Source organism: Vicia villosa, linkage group LG1, assembly GCF_029867415.1.
Source record: "Vicia villosa cultivar HV-30 ecotype Madison, WI linkage group LG1, Vvil1.0, whole genome shotgun sequence".
NCBI classification, from domain to species: Eukaryota; Viridiplantae; Streptophyta; class Magnoliopsida; order Fabales; family Fabaceae; genus Vicia; species Vicia villosa.
Genome location: NC_081180.1, coordinates 103480908 through 103505860, shown reverse-complemented (window position 1 = coordinate 103505860; position 24953 = coordinate 103480908). Strand labels below are relative to the sequence as shown.

General features: G+C 33.3%; 1 protein-coding gene across 2 annotated transcripts; it reads left to right on the top strand.

The window, feature by feature from the left end:
• The first annotated feature begins 13207 nt into the window (after positions 1-13207).
• LOC131613700 (uncharacterized) lies at positions 13208-16813 on the top strand. 2 transcript variants are annotated; one of them, XM_058885349.1, is made up of 7 exons: positions 13208-13744; positions 14314-15082; positions 15264-15392; positions 15526-15597; positions 15754-15819; positions 16179-16217; positions 16333-16813. In XM_058885349.1, the coding sequence occupies exons 1-7, from the start codon at positions 13383-13385 to the stop codon at positions 16507-16509; spliced, it is 1614 nt and encodes a 537-aa protein (XP_058741332.1). In that variant the 5' UTR covers positions 13208-13382; the 3' UTR covers positions 16510-16813. The 2 variants fall into 2 exon arrangements, with proteins under 2 accessions (XP_058741332.1, XP_058741337.1); XM_058885354.1 differs by having other exon boundaries at positions 13209-13744; positions 16342-16808.
• The last annotated feature ends 8140 nt before the right edge of the window (positions 16814-24953 follow it).

Genomic DNA, 24953 nt, shown 5'->3' with positions numbered 1-24953 from the left:
CCGGGTGCAGTTACCGTGCATAGATAAAAATCTATGCACCATGCATAGATTATTATGGACCCTTGGATCATTGAATCAAATTCTAGACACCAATTGTTATTACTCAATACTCAATACTGGATTAAAAACATGATCCAATAGCTTATGTAGGCTTATGCATGATGCATAAGTAAAATCCTTATGCATATTAGCCAAAGCCTGTTATGCCAATCCTTACCAGTTGAAAGAACGTGTGGAAATTGAATCAACCAGACCTACCTCTAAATGGTTAATTTTTAACAGTGTTCTTTAAAAAAAATTATCTAAGAAAAAATTGTTTTAAAATTTATTTTACAACATACAAATAAGATTGTGTTATTAATAGTGCATTAATACAAAAATTTATTTATGTTATTAATCAGTTATTTTATTTATAATTTACTAACTATTTTTAAATATTAAATTCTTGAATTTATTAGTTAATCTATACATTTATTAATCAATTTAATTTAAATTAATTAATATATTTTTAAAAAATTTGAAAACTCATTAATCAAATTATTAGGGGTGGCAATTGGATCCATTAAGGTAAAATTCATCCAATCCATCCACCAAAAAATCCATCCAATCCATCCACCAAATAAAAAAAATAAAATATTTTTAATTATCTTTTGGATGGATGGATATCCATCCATTAGAAATTTGTTAATGGATGGATTGAATGAATTTCATTCCTTAATGGATGGATTGGATTGAATTTTTATTTAGAGAGTTTAATGGATTGTAATGGATTAATGGATTGGTTTGATGAACTTCTTGTTGTTTCTCGCTCTTATAAAAAAAATAATAATAATATCAATTATTTCCATGCTGTGGAGAGTAGTACTTTTGTTCTGCAAAATGACCTTGTTTCGAGTTTTTCAGATGACGTAAGTAATCTCCGCTATAGCAATTTTAATGAGATTGCATTTAACTCCCTTTCCACAAGACATCTGATTAATCCAATTCAGCTCCAAATTCCAATCTCTCGAATTATGCGATACGCCCATCCAGTTAAGGCCACTTTTTTTATAGTAGAATTACAAGAAAAGAATAGATGGTTACCACTTTCTTGAGAGCCGAAAAAAAACAAGTTTACCTCGGTAAGAAGTAACAACACCAAAACGATGGAGTCGATCTTTGGTGGGTAATCTACCCAAGCAAGTTAGCCACAGGGTGAATTCAGCTCTTGGTCTAGCAAGATTTCCATAGAAGATTTTCCTCCATGGTACTTTAGGTTTTGTTCCTCTCAACATAAGATATATTTTTCTGGTATTATATTTACCTGTAACTTGGAACTCCTTCCACTTTTTAGATTGCATGAGAATATCCGATGTTTGAACATTGCTTTGAGAGTCCACGAATAGTGCATACCAGAGCAACAATTTGCATGATCAGATTTTTTAAGTAGTATGGATGAATCCAATTAATCCACAACTTATCCTTCTTTTCGCAAACATTCCACATAAGCTTACCAATTGTTGCTTTATTCCATTCAAGGAGAGAAATTAAATTCAAACTACCTTCAGAGATAGGATCATTAACACGATCCCAGGATACCAGAGCTTTTTTGGTTATATTTTCCTTACCCAACCACATAAAACTCCTGCAAAGACTATTAGTATGAGAAATAATATTTTTTGGGAGAGGAAATATTTTCATCCAGTAATTAGATATGGAAAATATAACACTCTTCAAAAGTTGTACTTTGTCTGCATAAGATAGAAGATGCGTACTCCAATGTTTTAACCGAATCAACATTTTCCCAATTAACGGTTGACACTGAGAGACAGTCAGTTTCGTACTAGCCAGTGGAACTCCAAGATACTTGAAAGGCACTGATCCGATAGAAAAACCAGTTTTATGTTGGATAAGGTTAGTAGTATCTTCATCCACACCCCTAAAGTATATCTCACTCTTGGGAATGATAATTTCCAAACTCGTAGAGGCTGAGAAACCCCTAACTTTATTCATTATTAGCTTTATCGATTCAACGTCTCCTGTTATGAAAAGCAATATATGATCATCAAAATAAAGATTTATAATTTTCAATCGCTCACACTTCGAGTGAAAATTAAAATTGGGGTTTTTATTCAAACCTTGTAGCATCCGATGAAAGTATTCCATGATAAGGACAAACATGAGGGGAGATATGGGGTCTCCCTATCTGAGGCCACGCTTCGCCTTAAGGATTTTTGTAGGAACACCATTGGTGGATAATCTATACGACACCGTTGTCACACACACCAAGATCCAATTGATATAGATTTATGGGAAACCTAGTTTAGTCATGATATGGTGGAGGCTGACCATTCTACTGTGTTATAAGATTTCTGAATATCAATTTCAACCATGCAACGAGGAGAAATATGCTTTCTGTTGTAACCCCTGATAAGCTCTTGTGCCATCATGATATTATCATGAATAATTCTGTCGGGAACAAATGTTGATTGATTTTCATGGACCACTGCATTAATCACCTCACCGAATCTGACAGTAAGAATTTTAGAGATGATCTTATAAATCGTGGTACAACATGCAATAGGACGCATATCTGTAATAGTATTCTCCTCTGGTGTTTTTGGAATTAATGTAACGAGAGAACAATTCATTGCCGAAAGCATATTTCCAGTATCAAAAAATTCCATAATAGATTCCTTAACATCCTTCTTTATAATTTCCCACGAAGATTTAAAGAAGAATGGATTAAAGCCATCAATTCCCGAGGCTTTGTTGTCTACAATGGATATGATATTTGCTTATGACTTTATTACTTCTTATTTCACTGTGTATACACTACTACAAAAAGTGCTTTTAACCTCGGACGCAAAATGCATTTTACCTCGGCTAAAGAAGCAAGGTAAAAAGAGCGTCATGAAAAGTAACAACTTTACCCCTCGATTTTCAAAACACCAAGGGGAAAATGCTTATGTACATGGTTTCGAACCCCAACTTCTGCACTTTTAATATTTTCAAAACTAGCGCATCAAACCTCTCGGTTTATCAATAGAATGAGTGGTAAGATTGATATTTTTAAAATTAGTTATAAACGAAAACATATTTATAAATAAATTGTTTACTCATAATATTACATTGTTTACAAAAAATATTTTTGTAAATATATATAACAAATTTTAAATTCGATTCATCATCATCACTGTTGGTGAAGATCAAATGTTGGATCCTCGTTTCATTGAAATGTTAGGGAAGATAAAATGTTGGATGCAATATATTTCAGATCCCTTTTACATTAATTTATTTCTAATGTAAATCACAAAAAAAGTTAGTTAAATGAATGAATATATTATTATTAACGAACACCGTAAAAAATTTGATTATTGAAGAACACAAACATTAAACACAGTTTATTTTGTGCTCTTGCAATCCATCGTAGAGAACTTTATCAAATTTTTTACACTTCAAAGTTTTCATGTTATATGTTTCATTAACAATTATTGATATTTGTTGAAGCGGTTAAGAGACAAGCAAAAAATAATAGGTATACTATAACTGGGTGATATAGGTTATATCGTATAGTCTCCATAGGGACTGATGAGAGGGAAAAACTACCGTTCAACAATTTCAATCCTTCTGAGTTTAATTTTGGGTGCGGAAAGTAAATGCGAGAAAAGTAATAAAGCAAATAAACAATCTATTGCAGCTTAAAAGAATTCATTATGGAATCGTATCTCATTCCACCCGTCGAATACTTAAATCTGAAGATCTATCACACTACACCTACAATATGCATCAAAATCACCAGGCATCGCTCGAGACGGACCACATCAGTGCCCATTTCTGCAACACCGACGAGAGTTCAACTATATTGCTCTTTCAGCAATTTCCCAACCGATCGAACAACACAAATGCAATAAACTCCGATACCCATTATGATTATTAGCCCTGAATCTATGTCTAGAGTTTAGAAACTAATAGATATCATACTTAATCAAGATCTATGATGTCTATTTCTACAAAAACATAAATCCAAAGCATTTAAGCAAAAAGATCAAGAAAAACACCAATAATGATTTGTAAATAATATATATATATATATATATATATATATATATATATATATATATATATATATATATATATATATATATATATATACGATCCCAAGATCGAAAACTGTACATACAAGAAGAGAAAAATATACATACAACACCCACCATTGGAATGCGTCACAGGAAAGAAGAAGAACAAGCGGAAATTTCTCGTGTTGTCGGCACAATCGGAGACCACCCGCGCTTAATCGACATGATAAGCCACCAAAGATGTTTCTTGAACCTCTAAACTACAAAGAATGGATAAGAGCTTAACTTTGTCAAAGAAGAGATGATAAAACCTAACAAAATGTGATTTTATAACATAAATACAATTCTGCCTTCACAAACCTTGCTACGCGAGCTTTCATTTATTAGCTAAACCTCCTCTGGAGGAAAATATCTAGAACAATAGAAATGATCTTGCTAATCCAGACGGATCTTGCTAAGTGAGCTTGCGAAGCTTCGATTACTGTAAGAGATCAAAAATATAGGTCATAGCGCGTTAGAACTTTGGCTTAGCGAGTTTGATAGAACTTTGGTCCTTTATTTATTGGAAACGTGCATCCGGAGCCGTGCCTTCGATACTTTATTACTCGAGACTCCAAATATGAAAGAATACCTACAAAAAGACATTAAAACTATTAAACCGTACACAAATACACTAAAATACAATTATTCATAACATAAACGTATTTACGAACAAATCGACGTTTATTCAAACGATATTGTCAAAAAGAATAGATAAGTTCAACAAAACTTATACACAAAAATAGATACAATTTGCACTTATCAAACTCTACTCAACTTATTTCATTATTTGTCCTCAAACAATGGTCACTCGAACAATGAAGAAACAAAACAAAAATCAAAGAATCTTGAATCAACAAGTTTTGAAAAACGAAAACAATTGCACGAATCAAAATTGAGAAATGTACAAGTCAAAGAATTTACTTACCACTATCATACAACGATAACATAATCACAAAACAAAGACTAAATACAACAATTATGCCAAATATTCTAAAACAACACAAGTTCACTCATGAATCACACCTAGAAAAACAATCATCGGTAGATGAAAAACACGCAAAATAAGGTACTTTCACTCACACACAATCTTGTAAACAAAAGATAAAAATATACATTCAACCAAAAATTCACATTGAAAATACAAAGGCAAGAATCACAAGGACTTAGAGGGTTGTATTGTCGCTTGGTCAACAAACAAGGGATAAGTCCTAAAGCTAATCGAAACAAAAACTTGCCTAAACCTAAGGGAGTAATTACTTCCACAAAGTTTCAAACAGATCATTCCAATCAAAATTCTTCATCAACCCAATTTTTTAAAACCAATCACATACTTATTAACACAACATTATTCCATAATTCTTTTTGTTTCCTTTCTCAAGAATTTTCTTTTTTCTATTTTTCTATTTTTTCTTTTTCTTTTTCACTTTTTTTTCTCTCTTTTCTTTTTCTCATCCTCAACCTCATAGCAATCAAACTGACAAGTGCGCAACCATTCTCTCCCCAACTTGAATTCAACCACATCATAATACGAATACTCCCTACTTTCAAAGGCAAGATAAAAATTCATACAACAACACAAAGTTGAGGGTTCAAGAAACAAAGAAATCAACATCCATACAAAAAGGAAAACCAAACACTCATATACAAGCATTAAGTTCAAAAATAACATGGATGTTGACAAAAAGCTCAAAGGGTTTACTAATGATCACACACTCACAAGGTGAAAAGACTATTTGGCCAAGGTAGTTGTGCTCAAAATGAAACAAAAATGCCTTGATCACTTTCATGCATTTATACAATCAACCCAAACAAAAGATTAAACATAATAAAATCTAGTTAAAAAAAGAATTGTGGTCTCCAACATAAGTAAACAATGGAAAGCAATCTCACAAAAAGGTGGAAACTAAAGTGATTCAAGTCATGAAAAAGTTGTACAAAAGAATGAATGACCTAAATTATGTAAAAAGTCTAAGTTTCCTAAACATGTCATAGTATAGAAAGCGATAAACTCATACCTTGACACCGCACAAAATTATCAATTAATCATTACCGTACAAAAGCATGTTGGAACACCCATCTCTAAAATTTGTTCCATGCTTCCTCAACTCGAAGTAAACCACAAAATGAACACAAACAACAAACAAAAGTATCAAACATATATAAAATAATAAGTATAAACGAATAGGAACAAAAGAATTAGGCAATAATGGCTTGGAGAGAGAGGAAAGAATTCGGGTGTAAGCAATCGCGCTAAGCAAGCTGTGCTACCGCTTAGCGCTCTTACTGCAACATAAATTCTTCCAGCATGAAACAGATGCAATCCAAGCCTCCCTCGCCACTTATTGACCTATAAAATGCAAATTCAGCAAGTAAAAACGTAGGAGTGCCTCCCTCAAGCTCTTTTTTGACGTCGTTAGCTCGACGCCTTTTATTGTTCTGCGAATGGCAAGTAACTTCCTCGCGACACGCCAATGCTTTCACCTCAATGCAACCTAAAGAAAGCGTCCTGACCAAACACTTAACAAACGAATCAAAAGAAAAAGTATATACACATATGCGTAAAAACAAAAATATTCATAAAACACAATATTTACAAGACCCTTAATTGGCTAAACAAATTGAAAAGTGAAAATTTAGAAATTATAAACTATTCAAGTTTAATTTGTTTAGCCAATTTCACCTTGCTAAATAGAAAAAGTGAAGAGGAACAAAAACAAACACACAACATGTACAAGTATGAAAAAATAAACATGTATCCATATACAAATGAGAATGCACAAAATATTCAATATAGACATATTTACGAAACTTAGAGAGTAAAACTATCGCGATGTAGTTAATATCAAACTAATCTCCGGCAACGGCGCCATTTTGTTGAAGCGGTTAAGCGGCAAACAAAAAGTAATAGGTATATTATTACCGAGTGATATAGGTTATATCGTATCGTCTCTACAGGGATTGGTGAGAGGGAAAAACTACTGTTCAACAATTTCAATCCTTCTAATTTTGGTTTTGGGTGGGGAAAGTAAATGCGAGAAAAGTAAATAAAGCAAATAAACAATCTACTGCAGCTCAAAAGAATTCATTCTGGAATCGTATCTCATTCTACCCGTCGAATACTTAAATCTGAAGATCTATCACACTACACCTACAATACGCATCAAAATCACCGGGCATTGCTCGAGATGGACCACACAGTGCCCATTTCTGCAACACCGACGTTCAACTATATTTCTCTTTCGGCGATTTCTCAACCGATCGAACAACACAGAGGCATTAAACTCCGATATCCATTATGATTATTAGCCCTAAATCTATGCCTAGAGTTTAGAAACTAATAGATATCATACTTAATCAAGATCTATGAAGTCTATTTCTACAACAACACAAATCCAAAGCATTTAAGCAAAAAGATCAAGAACAACACCAATAATGATTTGTAAATCAAATATATATATACGATCCCAAGATTGACAAATGAACATACAAGAAGAGAAAAATATACATACAACACCCACCATTGGAATGCGTCACAGGAAAGAAGAAGAACAAGCGGAAACTTCTCGTGTTGTCGGCATAATCGGAGACCACCCACACTCAATCGACGTGATGAGCCACCCAAAGATGTTGCTTGAACCTCTAAACTACAAAGAATGGATCAGAGCTCAACTTTGTCAAAGAAGAGATGATAAAAATTAACAAAATGTGATTTTACAACATAAATACAATTTTGCATTCGCAGACCTTACTAAGCGAGCTTTCATTTATTAGCTAAACCGCCTTTGGAGGAAAATATCTGGAACAGTAAAAATGATCTCGCTAAGAGAGCTTGAGAAGCTTAAGCTACTGCCAGAGACCAAAAATATGGGTCATAGTGCGCTAGAACTTTGGCTTAGCGAGCTTGACATAACTTTGGTCCTTTATTTCTTGGAAACATGCATCCGGAGCCGTGCCTTCGACACTTTATTACTCGAGAATCCCAATATGAAAGAATACCTACAAAAGACATTAAAACTATTAAACGGTACACAAATACACTAAAATACAATTATTCATAATGTAAATGTATTTACGAACAAGTTGACGTTTATTCAAACGATATTGTAAAAAAGAATAGATAAGTGCAACAAAACTTATACACAAAAATATATACAATTTGCACTTATCAATATTCAAAATGCTTTTCTAATGAATGATTGTTAGGTTTCACGTAGATCTCTAATGAGAGTGTCTTGAGCGTTGATACTCACGAAATGGACGACATTAATTTGTTTAAGACCAGTGATCATTATTCTCAATTATCACGCCAAAATTATTCCCTCGGTTTCTGATAAAAACTGAGGTAAAAGATGTATAAGCTTTTTTTAACATTACATTGTTTACACATAATATTAAATTACATTATTATAACAAATATAGTGTTATCATAGTAGTTGTTGTTCACAAGAAATATATATATATATATATATATATATATATATATATATAGTGGTGGATGTAGATAGTTTTTTTTTGGATTGATGTCTTGAAAATATCTTGAACGTTGTTCCTTTAAGAATGTAAGGTAGATATTTGTTGTTGTAGCAGTGTAACATGTTCCCCCGATTTCAGAAGAAATTGAGGGGAAATGTATTTTATATTTTCAATTGAAAAAAAAAGTAAGCCTCTCAGTTTTAGAATAAAACCGAGGTGAATGATATCTTTTTTTTCTAAACATTACATTATTTACATAGAATGTTAAAAAAATCTAGATTCATCATCATCTTTGCAATTCCATATTTTGTTGCTTATATCATTTCAAAGGTTGAACAACCTTCTTTGTTTAACCTGGAAGCAGGAATGATTTTCCGCACTGGCAATCTATCACAGGGAACTTTTCCAACATTCTCTAACAGAGAGTTGTTAAAAAAAAAATACAACATCAACACCATTATGTGACATAGATTGCAAGGGCAGAAAAATATTTTTTCTAGCGTAGAAGAACATCAAAGATTTTTTCTGTTTTGAAATCCACCCCAAAGAATGATGCATACTAGTTTGGGACGACAACATATAAGTTAAGATTAGGGTAAAATTTGTTTAATGAGTGCTTTTATAGTAAAATGTGATTATGTTGTTCTCCCTCAGTTTTTAAGGAAACCGAAGGGTTAGATGATTTAGTATTCACTTATAAACAAATAAAAATATAAACATCCTTATGTGGATTAGAAGCGTGTCCTGATTTGTTTTACTCCTCAGTTTTATTAGCAACCGAGGGAATATGTTATTTTTGTTTTTATAAAAAAATAAAACATGGAGCGCCTTTGCATAATACCTCAATTTTCCTCTGGCTGAGGTGAAAGTTTCGTCATAAAAAATGTTAATTTAGGTTTTTATTTACATGTAATATTTTAGTTAGTTCAGTTTCTAATCTTTGTTTGAGTGTTGGTATAGTTACAAATTTGTTTGAATTTCTATGAATAAGTTTCTAACACCGTATTTCATGTAGCATATATATTTATCTCTCAATTGACAATAAATTATAGTATAGTGAATAATAACAATGTTACAACATCAATTAATAACAAAAGATTAAATAGAAATAAAAATTACAAAGATCGCACATATATTTGTTTAAACAATTCAACCATGTGCGTCTACGTCTATGACAATAAAGTAACTATAGTTTAATATTATTATTTGAATGAATTAAGGCTTTTGTGTTACAAGTGACACACGATGCGCGCGCGCGCGCGCACACACACACACACACACACACACACACATATATATATATATATATATATATATATATATATATATATATATATATATATATATATATATATATATATATATATATATATATATCTGTGTGTGTGTGGATGGAGGGAGGGATAGAGAGATAGATACAGAGATAGAGATAGATAGAGAGGGAGGAAGGGAATGAGAGAGAGAGAGAGGGAGAGAGAGAGACCACCTACTTAACATTGAGATTGACTTAGTAAACATATCATTCACTTTCTCTAAATATTTGTTGAGATGCTTGTAACTCTCTAATAATGTGAAATCTCACATCAATATGCTTGGTCCTGACATATACTTCTAATTATTTATGAAATAAATGACACTCCGACTTTTACAATGAATCTAAACTCCAACTCGCTCAATACCCAATTCCCTATCTAATCAAGTACCCCGTAAGGCTTGTTTGGTAGCCTTACCTAATGTTATGTACTATAGTTCTTTGTAGACATGGATATTATCGATCTAATTAATGATTTTCAACAAATAAACTCACGTGCAAGAGTAAAGACACATATTTTTTTATAAATGAAGGATCAACCTATCATATAAATGAAGGATCAACCTATCCACTGTTAAACATGATACCGTAAACTGTTTTAACTTTCAAGTAGCTTAAAGTCCGTTAGTCTGCTTCCCAATGGCGCTTATATGGATTAAACATAAACTTAAAAATTTGACTTACAACTTATTCCAAGTATGTGCTAGTGGAAATCATAACATGCATTAAAGAACCAAGAAAATTGCATAAGAAACCTTTTACATATACTCAGTTTCTACATTTGTTTTTGGAAACTAGTTCGATGAGAGCTTAAAGTGATTCTTTAATGGAGTAATCACATACTTCAAATTACTCATGCCAAATTTCTGTAACACCTTTTTCGACATAGATTTTTTAGGAATCCATAACTTTCTAGAACTCCTATCCATGTGAGTTTCAATCCCAAGAACCATTTTAAAAGCACATAAGTCCTTAATATCAAACTTCTTTGTCAACAAGATTTTCAATTCATATCATAATGTAAATTATTCGCAATGATCAACATATCATCGATGTATATTAACAAAAAAAAAATAAAAGAACCACCATCAAACCACCTAACATAAACACAATAATCATACTCACACTTATTGTAGCCAATCTGAAGCATGTATGAATTAAACATTTGTACCACTATCTTTGATATTTTTTTAAACCATACAAAGACCTCTTCAATTTAAAAACTAGACATCCACATGAATCACCTCTTGTTGGTAGTTTCCCTTCTAGATGTTGACACATCTACTACAACTGAATGGTTAAACATGATTTGGTCATCAAAGTCAACATCTCTATTGATAAATATCTTCTTTATAATTGGATCCCACAACTTAAACCCCTTCACACATTATGCTTAATCGACAAAGACACACTTCTTTGACTTTTGATGATCTTTGGACCAATTTTCATTAGATATATGCATATACGTTGTACACCATAAAATCCCTAGTTTGTCACGATCAATAGGGCTATCGGTTCATACCTCTTCTTCAATCTTCATCAATTTTGATGGGACCTGTTTATGAGATAGCAAGTTATGATAATATGTTTTACTAAAAAACCATGTGAGAGTCCAACATTCAACTAGATACATCTTCTCTTTTTGGCTAGAGACATGTTCATTCTTCCCGCCACACCATTTTATTATGGTGTTTTCCAAATAGAAAATGCCTTTAAGTAGCGTGTTATGTACAAAATTTATAAAAGTTTGAATTATTATATTGTGTTCCATTATCTAGCTTCAAATATTTGATTTTTCTCATTCGTTTGATTTTCTAGATCTGTCTTCCACAACTCGAACTTGATAAAAACTTCAAATTTCTCCTTCAAGATATATATCTAAGCTGTGCGAGAAAAATCACCAATGAAATTCACAAATACTTGGAATCACATATAAATTTCTCTTTGGTAAACCCCCACACATTAAAATGCATATAGGCTAAGATTCCTTTTTTTTACTACCCAATCTTAACCATAATGCAACACTATTTTCCAAGTATACAATAATTAAACAAACCCATCTTACAACTACAAACACTCTTGAATCGATTCCTTTAATGAAGTACCCCCCACCTCACGCTTACTAAGAAGACGTAAACACATGTTCCAGAGTCTAGTTGCATCATTATCAAACTCAATTGATGCAAATGACCTACAAAAATACTTCCTAATAATTTGTAGACGTTACCTGCATTCCTTTTTGCTCTCACCAGTTTCAAAGCACTTTGGTGATCTTCATAATGTCTCTATCTCCATCAGACCTGTAGGAGAAACGATTTTCATGTATAGCACCAAGGGAAATCAAATTCTTTCTCGATTTTATAATATATCTAACATCATTTAAATTTCACACGACACCATCGTCCATAGAGATTCTAATTTGTCACATTCTAGTGATATAGCACATACCTTTTCATCTCCTAAATAAAAAAACCCAAAATTGTTTGACCCGAATATGTTGAACAACTTCCAGCACGACGTCATGCGGTAAGAGCATCTCGAGTCGAGAATCAACGCTTCTACGCACTTGCTAGATGAAACAAAAGCATATCTCCTTTAGCGCAAGAGTCATTATTTTGACCACGTCCGCAAAACTTCCTTAGTCATACATTTTGTTTGTAGAATCTCTCTCTCAATGCCCCATATGTTTGCAAGCATAACACTCCGCTATTTCTCTTCTCTAAGATTTAGGCCTACTCTTTTCTTTTCAGAGTCTATTTTATTTTTGTTCCACCCACAATTTTAGCCTCCTTCACGTACGGCCCTTCATTTTTAGTTTATTCCTATGCATTGTCTCCTTTGAGAATGAGATAAGAGTGTAATAGTAATTACATCGAGACTAATAATATCTTTTTTGTATGTAAAAGTAGTCACCAAATACTTGTAAGAACTAATACCAAGAACAACCATAGAATAGTACTTTTTTCATCATCAACTTTCCACCCAAGTCTCAAAAGACCTGTAATTATGTTCTTAAAGATATTAAGTTTAGCTGAAGGGGCAGCTAATATTTGAATCTTACCTATGAGAGCAGTGCTCGAGAGTGTCTTACTTATATATATGACTCCATTGGATAAGGGTACTTTAATTTTAACAATTCTGGTATTCTAAACTAAAAGTAATATTGAAGAAAGAGTCCTTGGAAGTAAACATAGTACATTTTTATTTGTCAAAAAAGTAGTGAAAACTTAACTTGGATGATTATTATTATAAATAAAACTAGCAGTCCTAAACACCATACTAATCACCAACATTAGCAAACTTAAGCCAAACCCCTACTGGCCCATCACCCTATATAATAATTACCCACGAACCTTAGTGGAAAAACTCAGGTTGCATATTTTATTGTCTCCTCTATAATTGACATAACCTACAAACACTTATACGTCACATAAATTTGAGCAATCTCCTCCATAAATTCCCACCCTAAACCTACCTAGATCCATTCCACCAATTACATGAAAAACAAACAACAAGAAAAAATAATAGCCATGAGTGAAGAATGTGTTGGAAACACTATTGCTACTACCTCTACTACACCATTAAACTGGTGGTATCTTCAAGCAACAAACTCTCTTTCTTCTAATTGGAATGATGGTAATAAACTTGCATGGAACAATCAAATGAATAATCCGAATTCTTCGTCTTCTTGTGATGATCAAGATATATCGGTTTCTTCGAATTCTTTCACTAATGCTTCCAATCATTCGTCTCTCACTGTTGAATCCTCTCGAAGAATACTTGAGTCCCATGCACCTTCCTCTAATGACTTCATGGCTGAACATGCTTCAGATAACCAACTTTGGAGTCATGTTTTATCGTAAGTTTGTATATGTTAGTAGTTTTTATTACAAAAGAAAGAGAATAGTTGGTTAATATAATTATGAATCATAAGATCATATATTAGATTTATATGTATATTTTGTAAGCAACTAAATGTTTTTATTGCTATATCATTGACATAGATAAGAAGATAATAAGAGACTAATGGTTTAGGTTAGAAATTGGCCATTTTTTGCATCATGGTTTATTGTAGGGTGATAAGAAGAAAGATAAAATTAGGGTTTTAGTTTCGAGTATGGTTTGCGCAACAAAATAATCTTTGAAGGTGCGATCGTGGATCATATATATTTTTTATTATTTAGTCAAGAGGAATTTATATTGATATAATTTTAATTAATGTATGAATTGGATTGAATTAACTCGTAACTTTATTTTTGACTTATTGGGTTGAAATATCACTTATATAGTTCACATGTATCAAAACCGTTATAAGATGTATATAACATTTAATTATTGTATATTTGTGTATATATACTTGATTTGATAATATATTTCATTTTGTTGATTAATTACAACTAACTTTTTCTTGTGAAATAATTTATGTAGAGGTGTTGGATCAAATGGAGAGTTACAAAACAACCAAGAAATTGGAGAAAATTTCTTGGATGGACTTTCATCCAAAACCATGTTTGATGAACCAGCTTGTGACTATTTGAAGAAACTTGATACAACAAATTGGGAGTATAGTGGTTCAACTTCATTCAACACAAGTTTTGAAAAGCACTTAAATGGCTACAGTGAAGCTCTTATTGAGAATAATGAAAGGTTGACAAAACTATCCAATCTTGTTAGCACTTGGTCTATTGCCCCACCTGACCCTGAAGTTAGTAGCCACTTTGATCCACAAACAAACAACTTATCCAATAATTTGAATTCCAATTCCTCCAATATAGATAATCATCACTTTGAATCTGACCCTAATTGTCATCTCAAACAATTACCTTTTGGAGATTCTATTGGAGGAGTAGGTAATAAAATGTTCTCTAATTGCCATGATGTTCAAGACATCAATAAGGTTAAGCAAGAATATCATCATCAACATCATCATGCAAATCATGAAGTATTTGGAAAATCATTTATGAATCCAAATGGATATCTTGATGGATTTAATAATAGTCTTAATCCAGTGGGAGAAAATGGAAAATTTTATCAAGGGTTGCCAAATATTTCACCATGCACCAAAAGTTTCTCAGATGTTATATCCTTTAATAGTAGGTTTGGAAGGCCACTAATTGGAATCCATGCACAAAGACCTAGCATGAAATACTCAAACTTATCCGAGTCAAGGAAGCAAGGACTTCATACACCATCACATGTAAGTTTTTATTTATTTATAAATAAATCTTCGCGTTTAATATGTAGGTCAGACTCGATCCTGATCAGCCTCTTTATGAAAACTCTATCAAGCCAAATTATACGGTGATTTAAAAAAAAAATTATATAGTGTTAAAGAGTCACGCATCAGATATCAGATGAGATATATTTTATATATACAGATGAGAACTAGTAGCGGAAGAGAGGGGACAACGCGCGAAGTCAAGAAGAAAAGATCCGAAGAATCATCCGAAGCAAACTTGAAGAAGCCAAAACAAGATACATCAACAACTAATTCATCTTCTTCAAAGGTACATAGATAGATATATTATGAGATAAAATACAAACATAGTGTAAAAATAAAAGCATAAAGTTTAGATCAAAACCACTTTAATTTTTTGTATATTAATGTACATTAAGAAAGTTCTATTGATTGTTGAAAAGGTGCAAGCACCTAAAGTCAAGCTAGGAGAAAAGATCACAGCTCTTCAACAAATTGTGTCTCCTTTTGGAAAGGTTACTTACTACAGATTGCACTAATCCCCACACCCCTTTCCCTTTTTCATTCATCACTTTTTATATATAAAAATAATTCACAGTGCTCTTACTTTTTCTCACTACCTACTTCATAATTAATGATAATAAATTTATTTATTTTTTGTTGAATTTCAGACAGATACAGCATCTGTGCTGTTTGAAGCAATAGGATACATAAAGTATCTTGAAGAACAAGTCCAGGTGGGTATCATTATAGAAAAAGTTTCCATTCATTATGCATTATATATATATATATATATATATATATATATATATATATATATATATATATATATATATATATATATATATATATATATATATATATATATATATATATATATATATATATATATATATATATAATATATAATTATTGTTACTTTTCTGTTCTCCTCCTTTTCATTTTTAATGCCATGAAAATCTGACTTCTAGGATTAGAACTTTTCAAAATGAATAAAATAACAACAATGTTAGGTTAACAATTACACATTTTCCATGAATATACCATGAGCTTCATGAACTATATAATATATAATGAGGTTTTAAATATTTTGCAGTTATTGAGCAACCCTTACTTGAAGGCAAATTCACACAAGGTAATTAGTATATTAATTAAGTACTAATTTTAAAAAATTATGTTAGTATATCAATTATCAAACTAATTTTCACTTTTAGAGAAGATTAACATTATCTCATATTGACATATAAAAGTTAATGCAGGATCCAAGGGGAATGTACTTCGATAGAAAAGATAAGGACGATGCGAAAATCGATCTTCGAAGCAGAGGTCTTTGTTTAGTTCCAACTTCATGTACTCCTTTAGTTTATAGAGAGAACACTGGACCAGATTACTGGACACCAGCATATAGAGGATGTCTGTATAGGTAAAAAAATAAATTCTGCATGTCTTATGCTAAAATTAGTATGTGGCTGTATGTATTTTAATTTGCTAGAATCTTGGAAAAGTGTATGTATGATATAGTGAATAAAACATCATATATATCATCCTAAATGTAACTATATATATTGTCTTGATGTAATGTCTGGTTACACGAGTAAACAGATTTTGGGTGACCTTCAAACTGTGTGTTGTATAATTCAACCTATACAATTAATTTCATGTTAGTAGGTATGTTATTTACAAGTTAGTTGATAAGTAAGAGGTTTGTTAAGATTAACTAACTTTAGTTAATGGTTTACTTGCATTACAAGCAAACCAATTCGAGTGTTGTTAAAACTTTATGATTGCTTATTCTATTTTTGTTGTAATCATGTAGTCATTGTTTTATTATTAATTCCACTAGCTCTTCCATTTCAATTCGTCTTCTACGACCCGTTGCTTCAGTCGCAAGCAACCAATACTAGAAAGTTCATTTTTAGTGACTGAAATTTTTTTGGTCACTGTAACCATCAAATTTTGACTGAAAAGTTGCGACTAACGTTTTTGCGAGCCCACCTCGCAACTGTTGCGTTGCAGGGTGATATTGGTATTTGCGGGGTGGCTTTCACCTGGTTAACCTGAGTTTTTATTGTAGTGACTAAATCGGTCATTAAATAAAACCAGCCACCGATGTAGCGACATAAATTTTATGATCGCCTATTTAGTCTCGAAAAAATATTTTTATATAAAATAGTGAAAGACTGAAATTTCGATCACTAATTTTTTTTCTATTTTAATCCTCTTTATTATGAAACATAATATATATATATATATATATATATATATATATATATATATATATATATATATATATATATATATTACATCAAAATTACATCAATATATATATATATATATTGATGTAATTTTGATGTAATATATATATATATATATATATATATATATATATATATATATATATATATATATATATATATATATATATATATATGTGTGTGTGTGTGTGTGTGTGTGTGTCTTTGGTTCTTATGAATATCTCAAATTTTGACTTTTAGTTCCTATAAAAAAGTCATATTTTAGTCTTTATAAAATTGTTTTTCCATGACGTTTTAGTCCTTCTAGATGGACTAAAACTATGTGCAGAATTAATTTTGTAAACTAAAATATGACTTTTTTATATAAGGATTAAAACTCAAAATTGATAATTTTGTAGGGACTAAAAACATATTTAATCATATACTTGAGTTGGTAAATTTTAATCGGTTTTTGGGTAAAGTCTTGCTTACAAAAGTTTAATTTTAACTTGTTTCTTTTCTTTTTAATCTGCAAAGCATCAAATTTGTTGACAAATTTTAGATCTTCCTCGTCATCATCAACAACAACACCAATAACAATAACAAGATCAAAATTAATAGAATCCTTTAACAATAAATCTAAACAAAAACAACAACAATAACAACAACAAAATACATTAAATCTTTAACATTAAATCTCAACAACAACAACTAAACAAAATCAAAAAAATCGTTAAATACTAAATTTCGACAACAATAATAATTGTAAACATTTTACTTGATACAAATCTCACCGGTTGGCTTACATTGATAAATGAATGGGTAACAATTTCATGTCCTAATTTAAAGTAAACTTTTAGAAAGTAATAAATTCAGAGTCATGCTTATATTCAAGATAATTATAAGGTTAGCCTCAGAAAAAATCTTTTGACAAAAAGGCATACTTCATGAAAGTGTTTGACATAAAATCTAAATAGTCAGATCTATTGAAGAGTAATTCAATATTCAGAAGATGAGCATCAGAAGTTCTGATGTGGGCTGATCATCTGATGGTTACTCAGAAGATGTTGTGATCTTCTGATGGTTACTCAGAAGATGTTGTTGACCAGAAGATGTTATCTTCTGGGTCCCAGTAGCTTAGTTGTTTAGTAGTAAGGGTACTTTAGTATTTTGTAGTACTGTACTGTTTGTACCTTAAACTTGTTCACTAAGTTTAGTCTGTTAGGGCCTACGTGGCAAGAATTTTCTTTTGTATAAATAGCCTTGTAGTAACTATCATTTATTAAGATCAACAACATTATTCTCTCTCATTAATCTTTGCGCCGTTATTCTCTTTTTCATCATCTTTATTCATTGTGCACCAACAATTGGTATCTAGAGCTCCGGTTCCAAACACAGGGAAACACGAGTGAACGTGAGTTTGTGTGACTGTGTGATTGATTTTGTTTCTGGGAAACAAAGTTGTGTTGAATCACATTTTTCTTGGTTGTTTGTGGGTTGGGAACACTGTGTGAGTGTGAGTGGAATCTGATTTTTTTGCACAAGTTTAAAGATGAGTGGAAGCAACTTGAATACCAAACTTCCAGTTCTTGATGGTAAAAACTGGAATAGATGGATGATTCAAATGCGTGTATTATTTGGTGCTCAAGATGTTCTAGATCTTGTCACTGGAGGATATGTTCCGGTTGCAGCGGATGCAACGGAAGAACAAAGAGAAGCGCAGAGAGAGACGAAGAAGAGAGATCAAAAGGCGTTGTTCTTCATCCATCAGTGTGTGGATGTGAATGTGTTTGAGAAGATTGCTGATTCAATGACGTCTAAGGAGGCGTGGGATAAACTAGTCAAGTGTTACAGTGGTGACGTATCAGTGAAGAAGGTGAAGCTTCAATCCCTGAGAAAGCAATATGAAAATCTCAACATGAAGAACAATGAGAAAGTTTCTGAGTATATCTCTAGAGTGATTTTGATCACTAATGAGATGAAAGCTTGTGGAGAAACCCTTTTTGAACAAGTAATCATAGAGAAGATATTGAGGTCTCTTACTCCTCAATTTGATTATATTGTTGTATCTATTGAACATTCTAAAGATCTGGAAACCATGAGAATAGAAGAGTTGCAAAGCAGTTTAGAAGCACAAGAGTTGCGTCTGACTGAGAAAACTTCTGAGAGAGAAGTTGAGCAAGCTCTGAAGGCTTCTTTTGTCAAAAAGGACCAGAAGCATAGACGTGGTGATAGATTCCAGAAGGAAGCCTCAACTTCTGATGAGAAGAGATATCAGAAGGGAAAGGATAAGAAGAAAGTTCAATGTTACTGTTGCAAACAGTTTGGCCATTTTGCTAGAGACTGTTTGGCAAACAAAGGAAGGAAATCAGAAGAAGCAAATATAGCTAGAGGTGATTCTAATGACGAACCTGTGCTATTGATGGCTTCAGAATCTGACAAAAGATGTTCGTCAGAATGGTGGTATATGGACACTGTGTGTTCAAATCACTTGACTGGAAACAAACAATGGCTGATAGACTTTGACTCTGAAAGGAGGACAAAGATCAGATGTGCTGCTGATAAGTACCTTATTGCAGAAGGTATGGGAAATGTCAAAGTCAAAGTGAAGAATGGAAAGACTGTTCTGATCAAGGATGTTTGGTATGTTCCTGGAATCAGAAGCAATCTGATGAGTGTAGGTTATCTCATTGAGAAAGGTTTCTCAGTTGTTATGAAGAACAATCTCTTGAAGTTGTATGATTCCAATCAGAAGTTGATTATGCAATATGAACAAGGAAGCAACAGAACATTCAAGGTGAATGTAGAAATAGCTGAAATAGAGTGTCTGAGTGCTGAAGGCTCAGAAGGTGATAGTAAGCTGTGGAACAAGAGGTTGGGGCACTTGAACTATAGAAGTCTGGGACATCTGAGTTCTAAGAAGCTTGTATACGACATTCCTAAGATTGTGAAGCCTGAGAAGTCATGTGAGGTATGCATGAAAGGCAAACAACCCAGATTGCCATTTGTATCAGAAGTTGCTCTAAGAGCAAAGCATGCTCTGGGAGTAGTGCACTCTGATGTGTGTGGACCATTTCCAGAACCTTCACTTGGAGGAAATAGGTATTTTGTGTGTTTTGTGGATGAGTTCACAAGAATGACGTGGGTAACACTTATCAAGTTTAAGAATGAGGTGTTCACATAATTCCAGAAGTTCAAGGTGAAGGCTAAGAAGCAGAGTGGTCAGAAGATAAAGATTCTCAGAACGGATGGTGGAGGCGAGTATAACTCTACAGAATTCCAGAAGTTCTGTGATGATAATGGAATTGAGCATGAGGTTACTGCTCCTTATACTCCTCAACACAATGGTCTTGCTGAACGTAGAAACCGTACTTTGCTTGATATGACGAGAAGTATGCTAAAAGAGAAGAAGCTTCCTCATAATCTATGGGGAGAAGCTGTTGCTACAGCAGCATATGTACTCAACAGGTGTCCAACGAAGAGGCTGAAGGAAATTGTTCCTTTAATGATGTGGACTAAGGAGAAGCAGAGTGTTAGTCACCTGAAGGTTTTTGGTTCTGTGTGTTACAAACACGTTCCAGAAGCTAGAAGGAAGAAGCTGGATGATAGAAGCAAAGTGATGTTATTGGTGGGGTACCACAGTAAAGGTGCATACAAGCTCTATTGTCCAGAAACTAACATAGTTGAAGTCAGCAGAGACGTCATTGTGAAAGAATCAGAAGTTTGGGATTGGAGAGAGTCTCAACCAACTTCTGATGTAGAGATAACTTTTGAAGAAAAGTTAGAGTCAAAAGATGAAGAATCTTCTGAAGACGAGTCAGAAGATGAAGCATCTTCTGAAGACGAGTCAGATGGTGAATCTGATTCTGATCCAGATTCTGATGATGACCCAGAATCTGGTGGTAGTCATGATTCTAGAAGGGGAAACTCTGAAGACGTAGAGTCTGGAGGACAAGCTTCTGGAGATGATCATGAAGGTGGAGACTCTGGAGTAGTTGACTCTGAAGTAGCTCAACGGCCACAAAGAGTCAGAACAATACCTAGAAGGTTTGCAGATTTTGACATGTTGCAAGACACAGAAGTTGACTCAGAAGGAGATGTCATTCAGTGTGCCATGTTAGTAGATTCTGAACCAGTGAGTATTGAAAAAGCGCTCAGGAAGAAGGTCTGGCTGAATGCCATGAAAGAAGAACTTGAGGCTATATAAAGAAACAAGACTTGGAAGCTGATAGAACTTCCAAAGAAGAAGAAAGCCATCAGCGTCAGATGGGTTTTCAAGGTAAAGCTGAAGCCAGATGGATCAGTTGGTAAACACAAAGCAAGGCTAGTGGCTAGAGGTTTTCTTCAGAAACCTGGACTAGATTATTTTGAGGTGTTTGCTACTGTAGCTAGACATGAAATAATCAGACTGGTGATTGCGTTAGCTGCGAACAGAGGTTGGTCCCTAATGCATCTGGATGTAAAGTCTGCATTTTTGAACGGTCCATTACAAGAGGAGGTATATGTGTCACAACCCCCTGGCTTTGTAAAAAAGAATCAGGAAGGGATGGTGTACAAATTACAAAAAGCTCTGTATGGATTGAAGCAAGCGCCTAGAGCTTGGAATTTGAAGATTGATTCATTTTTCAAGGAGCAAGGGTTTCAGAAGTGTGAGATGGAATATGGAGTTTATGTGCAACATTCTGGAGGCAATATGATTCTGTTGTGTCTGTATGTTGATGACATATTGCTTACTGGGAGTTGTCCAGAAGATCCGATGAAGTTCAAGAAGGTGCTGATGAATGAATTTGAGATTACAGACCTTGGGAAAATGTCATATTTTCTAGGGATGGAGATTTTGTACTCAGAAGATGGTATCATTTTGCATTAGCTGAAGTATGAGTTAGAACTTTTGAAGAAATTCAAGCTGGAGAATTGCAAAGCTGCTGTTACACCGTCAGAAACGAATCAGAAGTTGGACTCTGATTCTGAAGGTGAAGATGTTGATGTTATGGTATTCAAACAGCTGGTTCATTCTCTAAGGTATTTGTGTAATACCAGGCCTGATATATGCTATGCAATTGGATTGGTTAGTAGGTTCATGAGTAAACCTAAGTGGTCCCATTACCAAGCTGCTGTTAGAATATTGAGATATGTCAAGGGAACTCTGAAGTGTGGCATATTGTTTCCTTCTGGGAGAAAGGAAGAATCAGAGTTATTGAGTTATTCTGATTCTGATTGGTGTGGAGACAGAGTTGATAGAAGGAGTACTTCTGGATATTTGTTCATGTTTTTGGGAGGTCCTATTTCTTGGAGTTCCAAGAAGCAACATGTTGTTGCTCTATCAACCTGTGAAGCTGAGTACATCGCAGGCGTTGTAGATTCATGTCAAGCTGTGTGGCTTATGAACTTATTAGAAGATCTGAAGATTAAAGTGAAGAAGCCTCTAAAGCTGATGATTGATAACACGTCTGCAATTAATCTTGCCAAGAATCCGGTGTTACATGGAAGAAGCAAGCATATTGAGACTAAGTATCATTTCTTGAGAAGCCAAGTCCAGAATGGAACATTAGAAGTTGTGCACTGTAGCACCCAGAAGCAAATGGTTGATGTTCTGACGAAGGCGATCAAGACGGGTCAATTTCTGCTCTTGAGGGATGGAATTGGCGTTGGCAGCTTTGATTGGAGAATATGAATTAAGGGATGGCATTGAAGAGTAATTCCATATTCAGAAGATGAGCATCAGAAGTTCTGATGTGGGCTGATCTTCTGATGGTTACTCAAAAGATGTTGTTGACCAGAAGATGTTATCTTCTGGCTCCCATTAGCTTAGCTGTTTAGTAGTAAGGGTACCTAAGTATTTTGTAGTACTGTATTGTTTGTACCTTAAACTTGTTCACTAAGTTTAGTCTCTTAGGGCCTAAGTGGCAAGAATTTTCTTTTGTATAAATAGCCTTGTAGTAGCTATCATTTATTAAGATGAACAATATTATTCTCTCTCATTAATCTTTGCACCGTTATTCCCTTTGTCATCATCTTTATTCATTGTGCACCAACAATTGGTATCTAGAGCTCTGGTTCCAAACACAGATAAACACGAGTAAACGTGAGTTTGTGTGACTGTGTGATTGATTTTGTTTCTGGGAAACAAAGTTGTGTTGAATCACATTTTTCTTGGTTGTTTGTGGGTTGGGAACACTGTGTGAGTGTGAGTGAAATCTGATTTTTCTGCACAAGTTTAAAGATGAGTGGAAGCAACTTGAATACCAAACTTCCAGTTCTTGATGGTAAAAACTGGAATAGATGGATGATTCAAATGCGTGTATTATTTGGTGCTCAAGATGTTCTAGATCTTGTCACTGGAGGATATGTTCCGGTTGCAGCGGATGCAACGGAAGAACAAAGAGAAGTGCAGAGAGAGACGAATAAGAGAGATCAAAAGGCGTTGTTCTTCATCCATCAGTGTGTGGATGTGAATGTGTTTGAGAAGATTGCTGATTCAATGACGTCTAAGGAGGCGTGGGATATACTGGTCAGGTGTTACGGTGGTGACGTATCAGTGAAGAAGGTGAAGCTTCAATCCCTGAGAAAGCAATATGAAAATCTCAACATGAAGAACAATGAGAAAGTTTCTGAGTATATCTCTAGAGTGATTTTGATCACTAATGAGATGAAGGTTTGTGGAGAAACTCTTTCTGAACAAGTAATCATAGAGAAGATATTAAGGTCACTTACTCCTCAATTTGATTATATTATTGTATCTATTGAACATTCTAAAGATCTGGAAACCATGAGAATATAAGAGTTGCAAAGCAGTCTAGAAGCACAAGAGTTGCGTCTGACTGAAAGAACTTCTGAAAGGGAAGTTGAGCAAGCTCTGATAATTGATTTGAAACCCATTTATCGAGAGTGCGGACAGGGCTGGCCCAAGGGCCAAGCTACTCAAGCTAGGGCTTTAGGTCATAAAAGTTTGGACTTAAAAGAGGCCTCAATTTTTTTTTATTTTGTTATAAAAATATATAATGACACTTGAGTTACATATTTAGTTGGTAAAATATAGGTCTCGTTTCCTTTTGGTTTTGAGTTTAACTCTAAGCAATCACAAAATAATATTTTAAAATACATTTAAAAGGCCTCACTTTAAAATTTGCTTTAGGCCTCTAAACGGGTTGGACCGGTCCTGAGTGTGGATCGAAGTTTTGTTATTTGCTTCTGCATTTGCTTTTGTTATTTCTTATGAAAGTGTATACTTATATGAGGTGTGAGATCTTATAATGGAAATTGAATAATTGAATTCATTCTTTTCTTACAGTAAATCATGTGGTCTTGTTTTATAATGGTCCACGGTTATGGAAGATGATAAACATGAGAAAAAAAAATGATGACCTTCACTTACACCCCTAAATTGATTGAAACACAATACAGTAAAATTGGTTTATAAATTTGTGATAAATTTCTAGGTTTGAGTTCATCTTTTATGAGTTTAAATTATGATCCTCATCTTCTTTGAAACGGATGATTTAAGATTAAAGTTAATTATTTTTAATAAATTTTATTTATTATGTGGCATACACATGGCTTCCACCTTGGCAAAATAGAATTACACCTAGCCTTTCAAAGTTCACATCAGTGTCACGTAAATCATTTGATTGACTTTG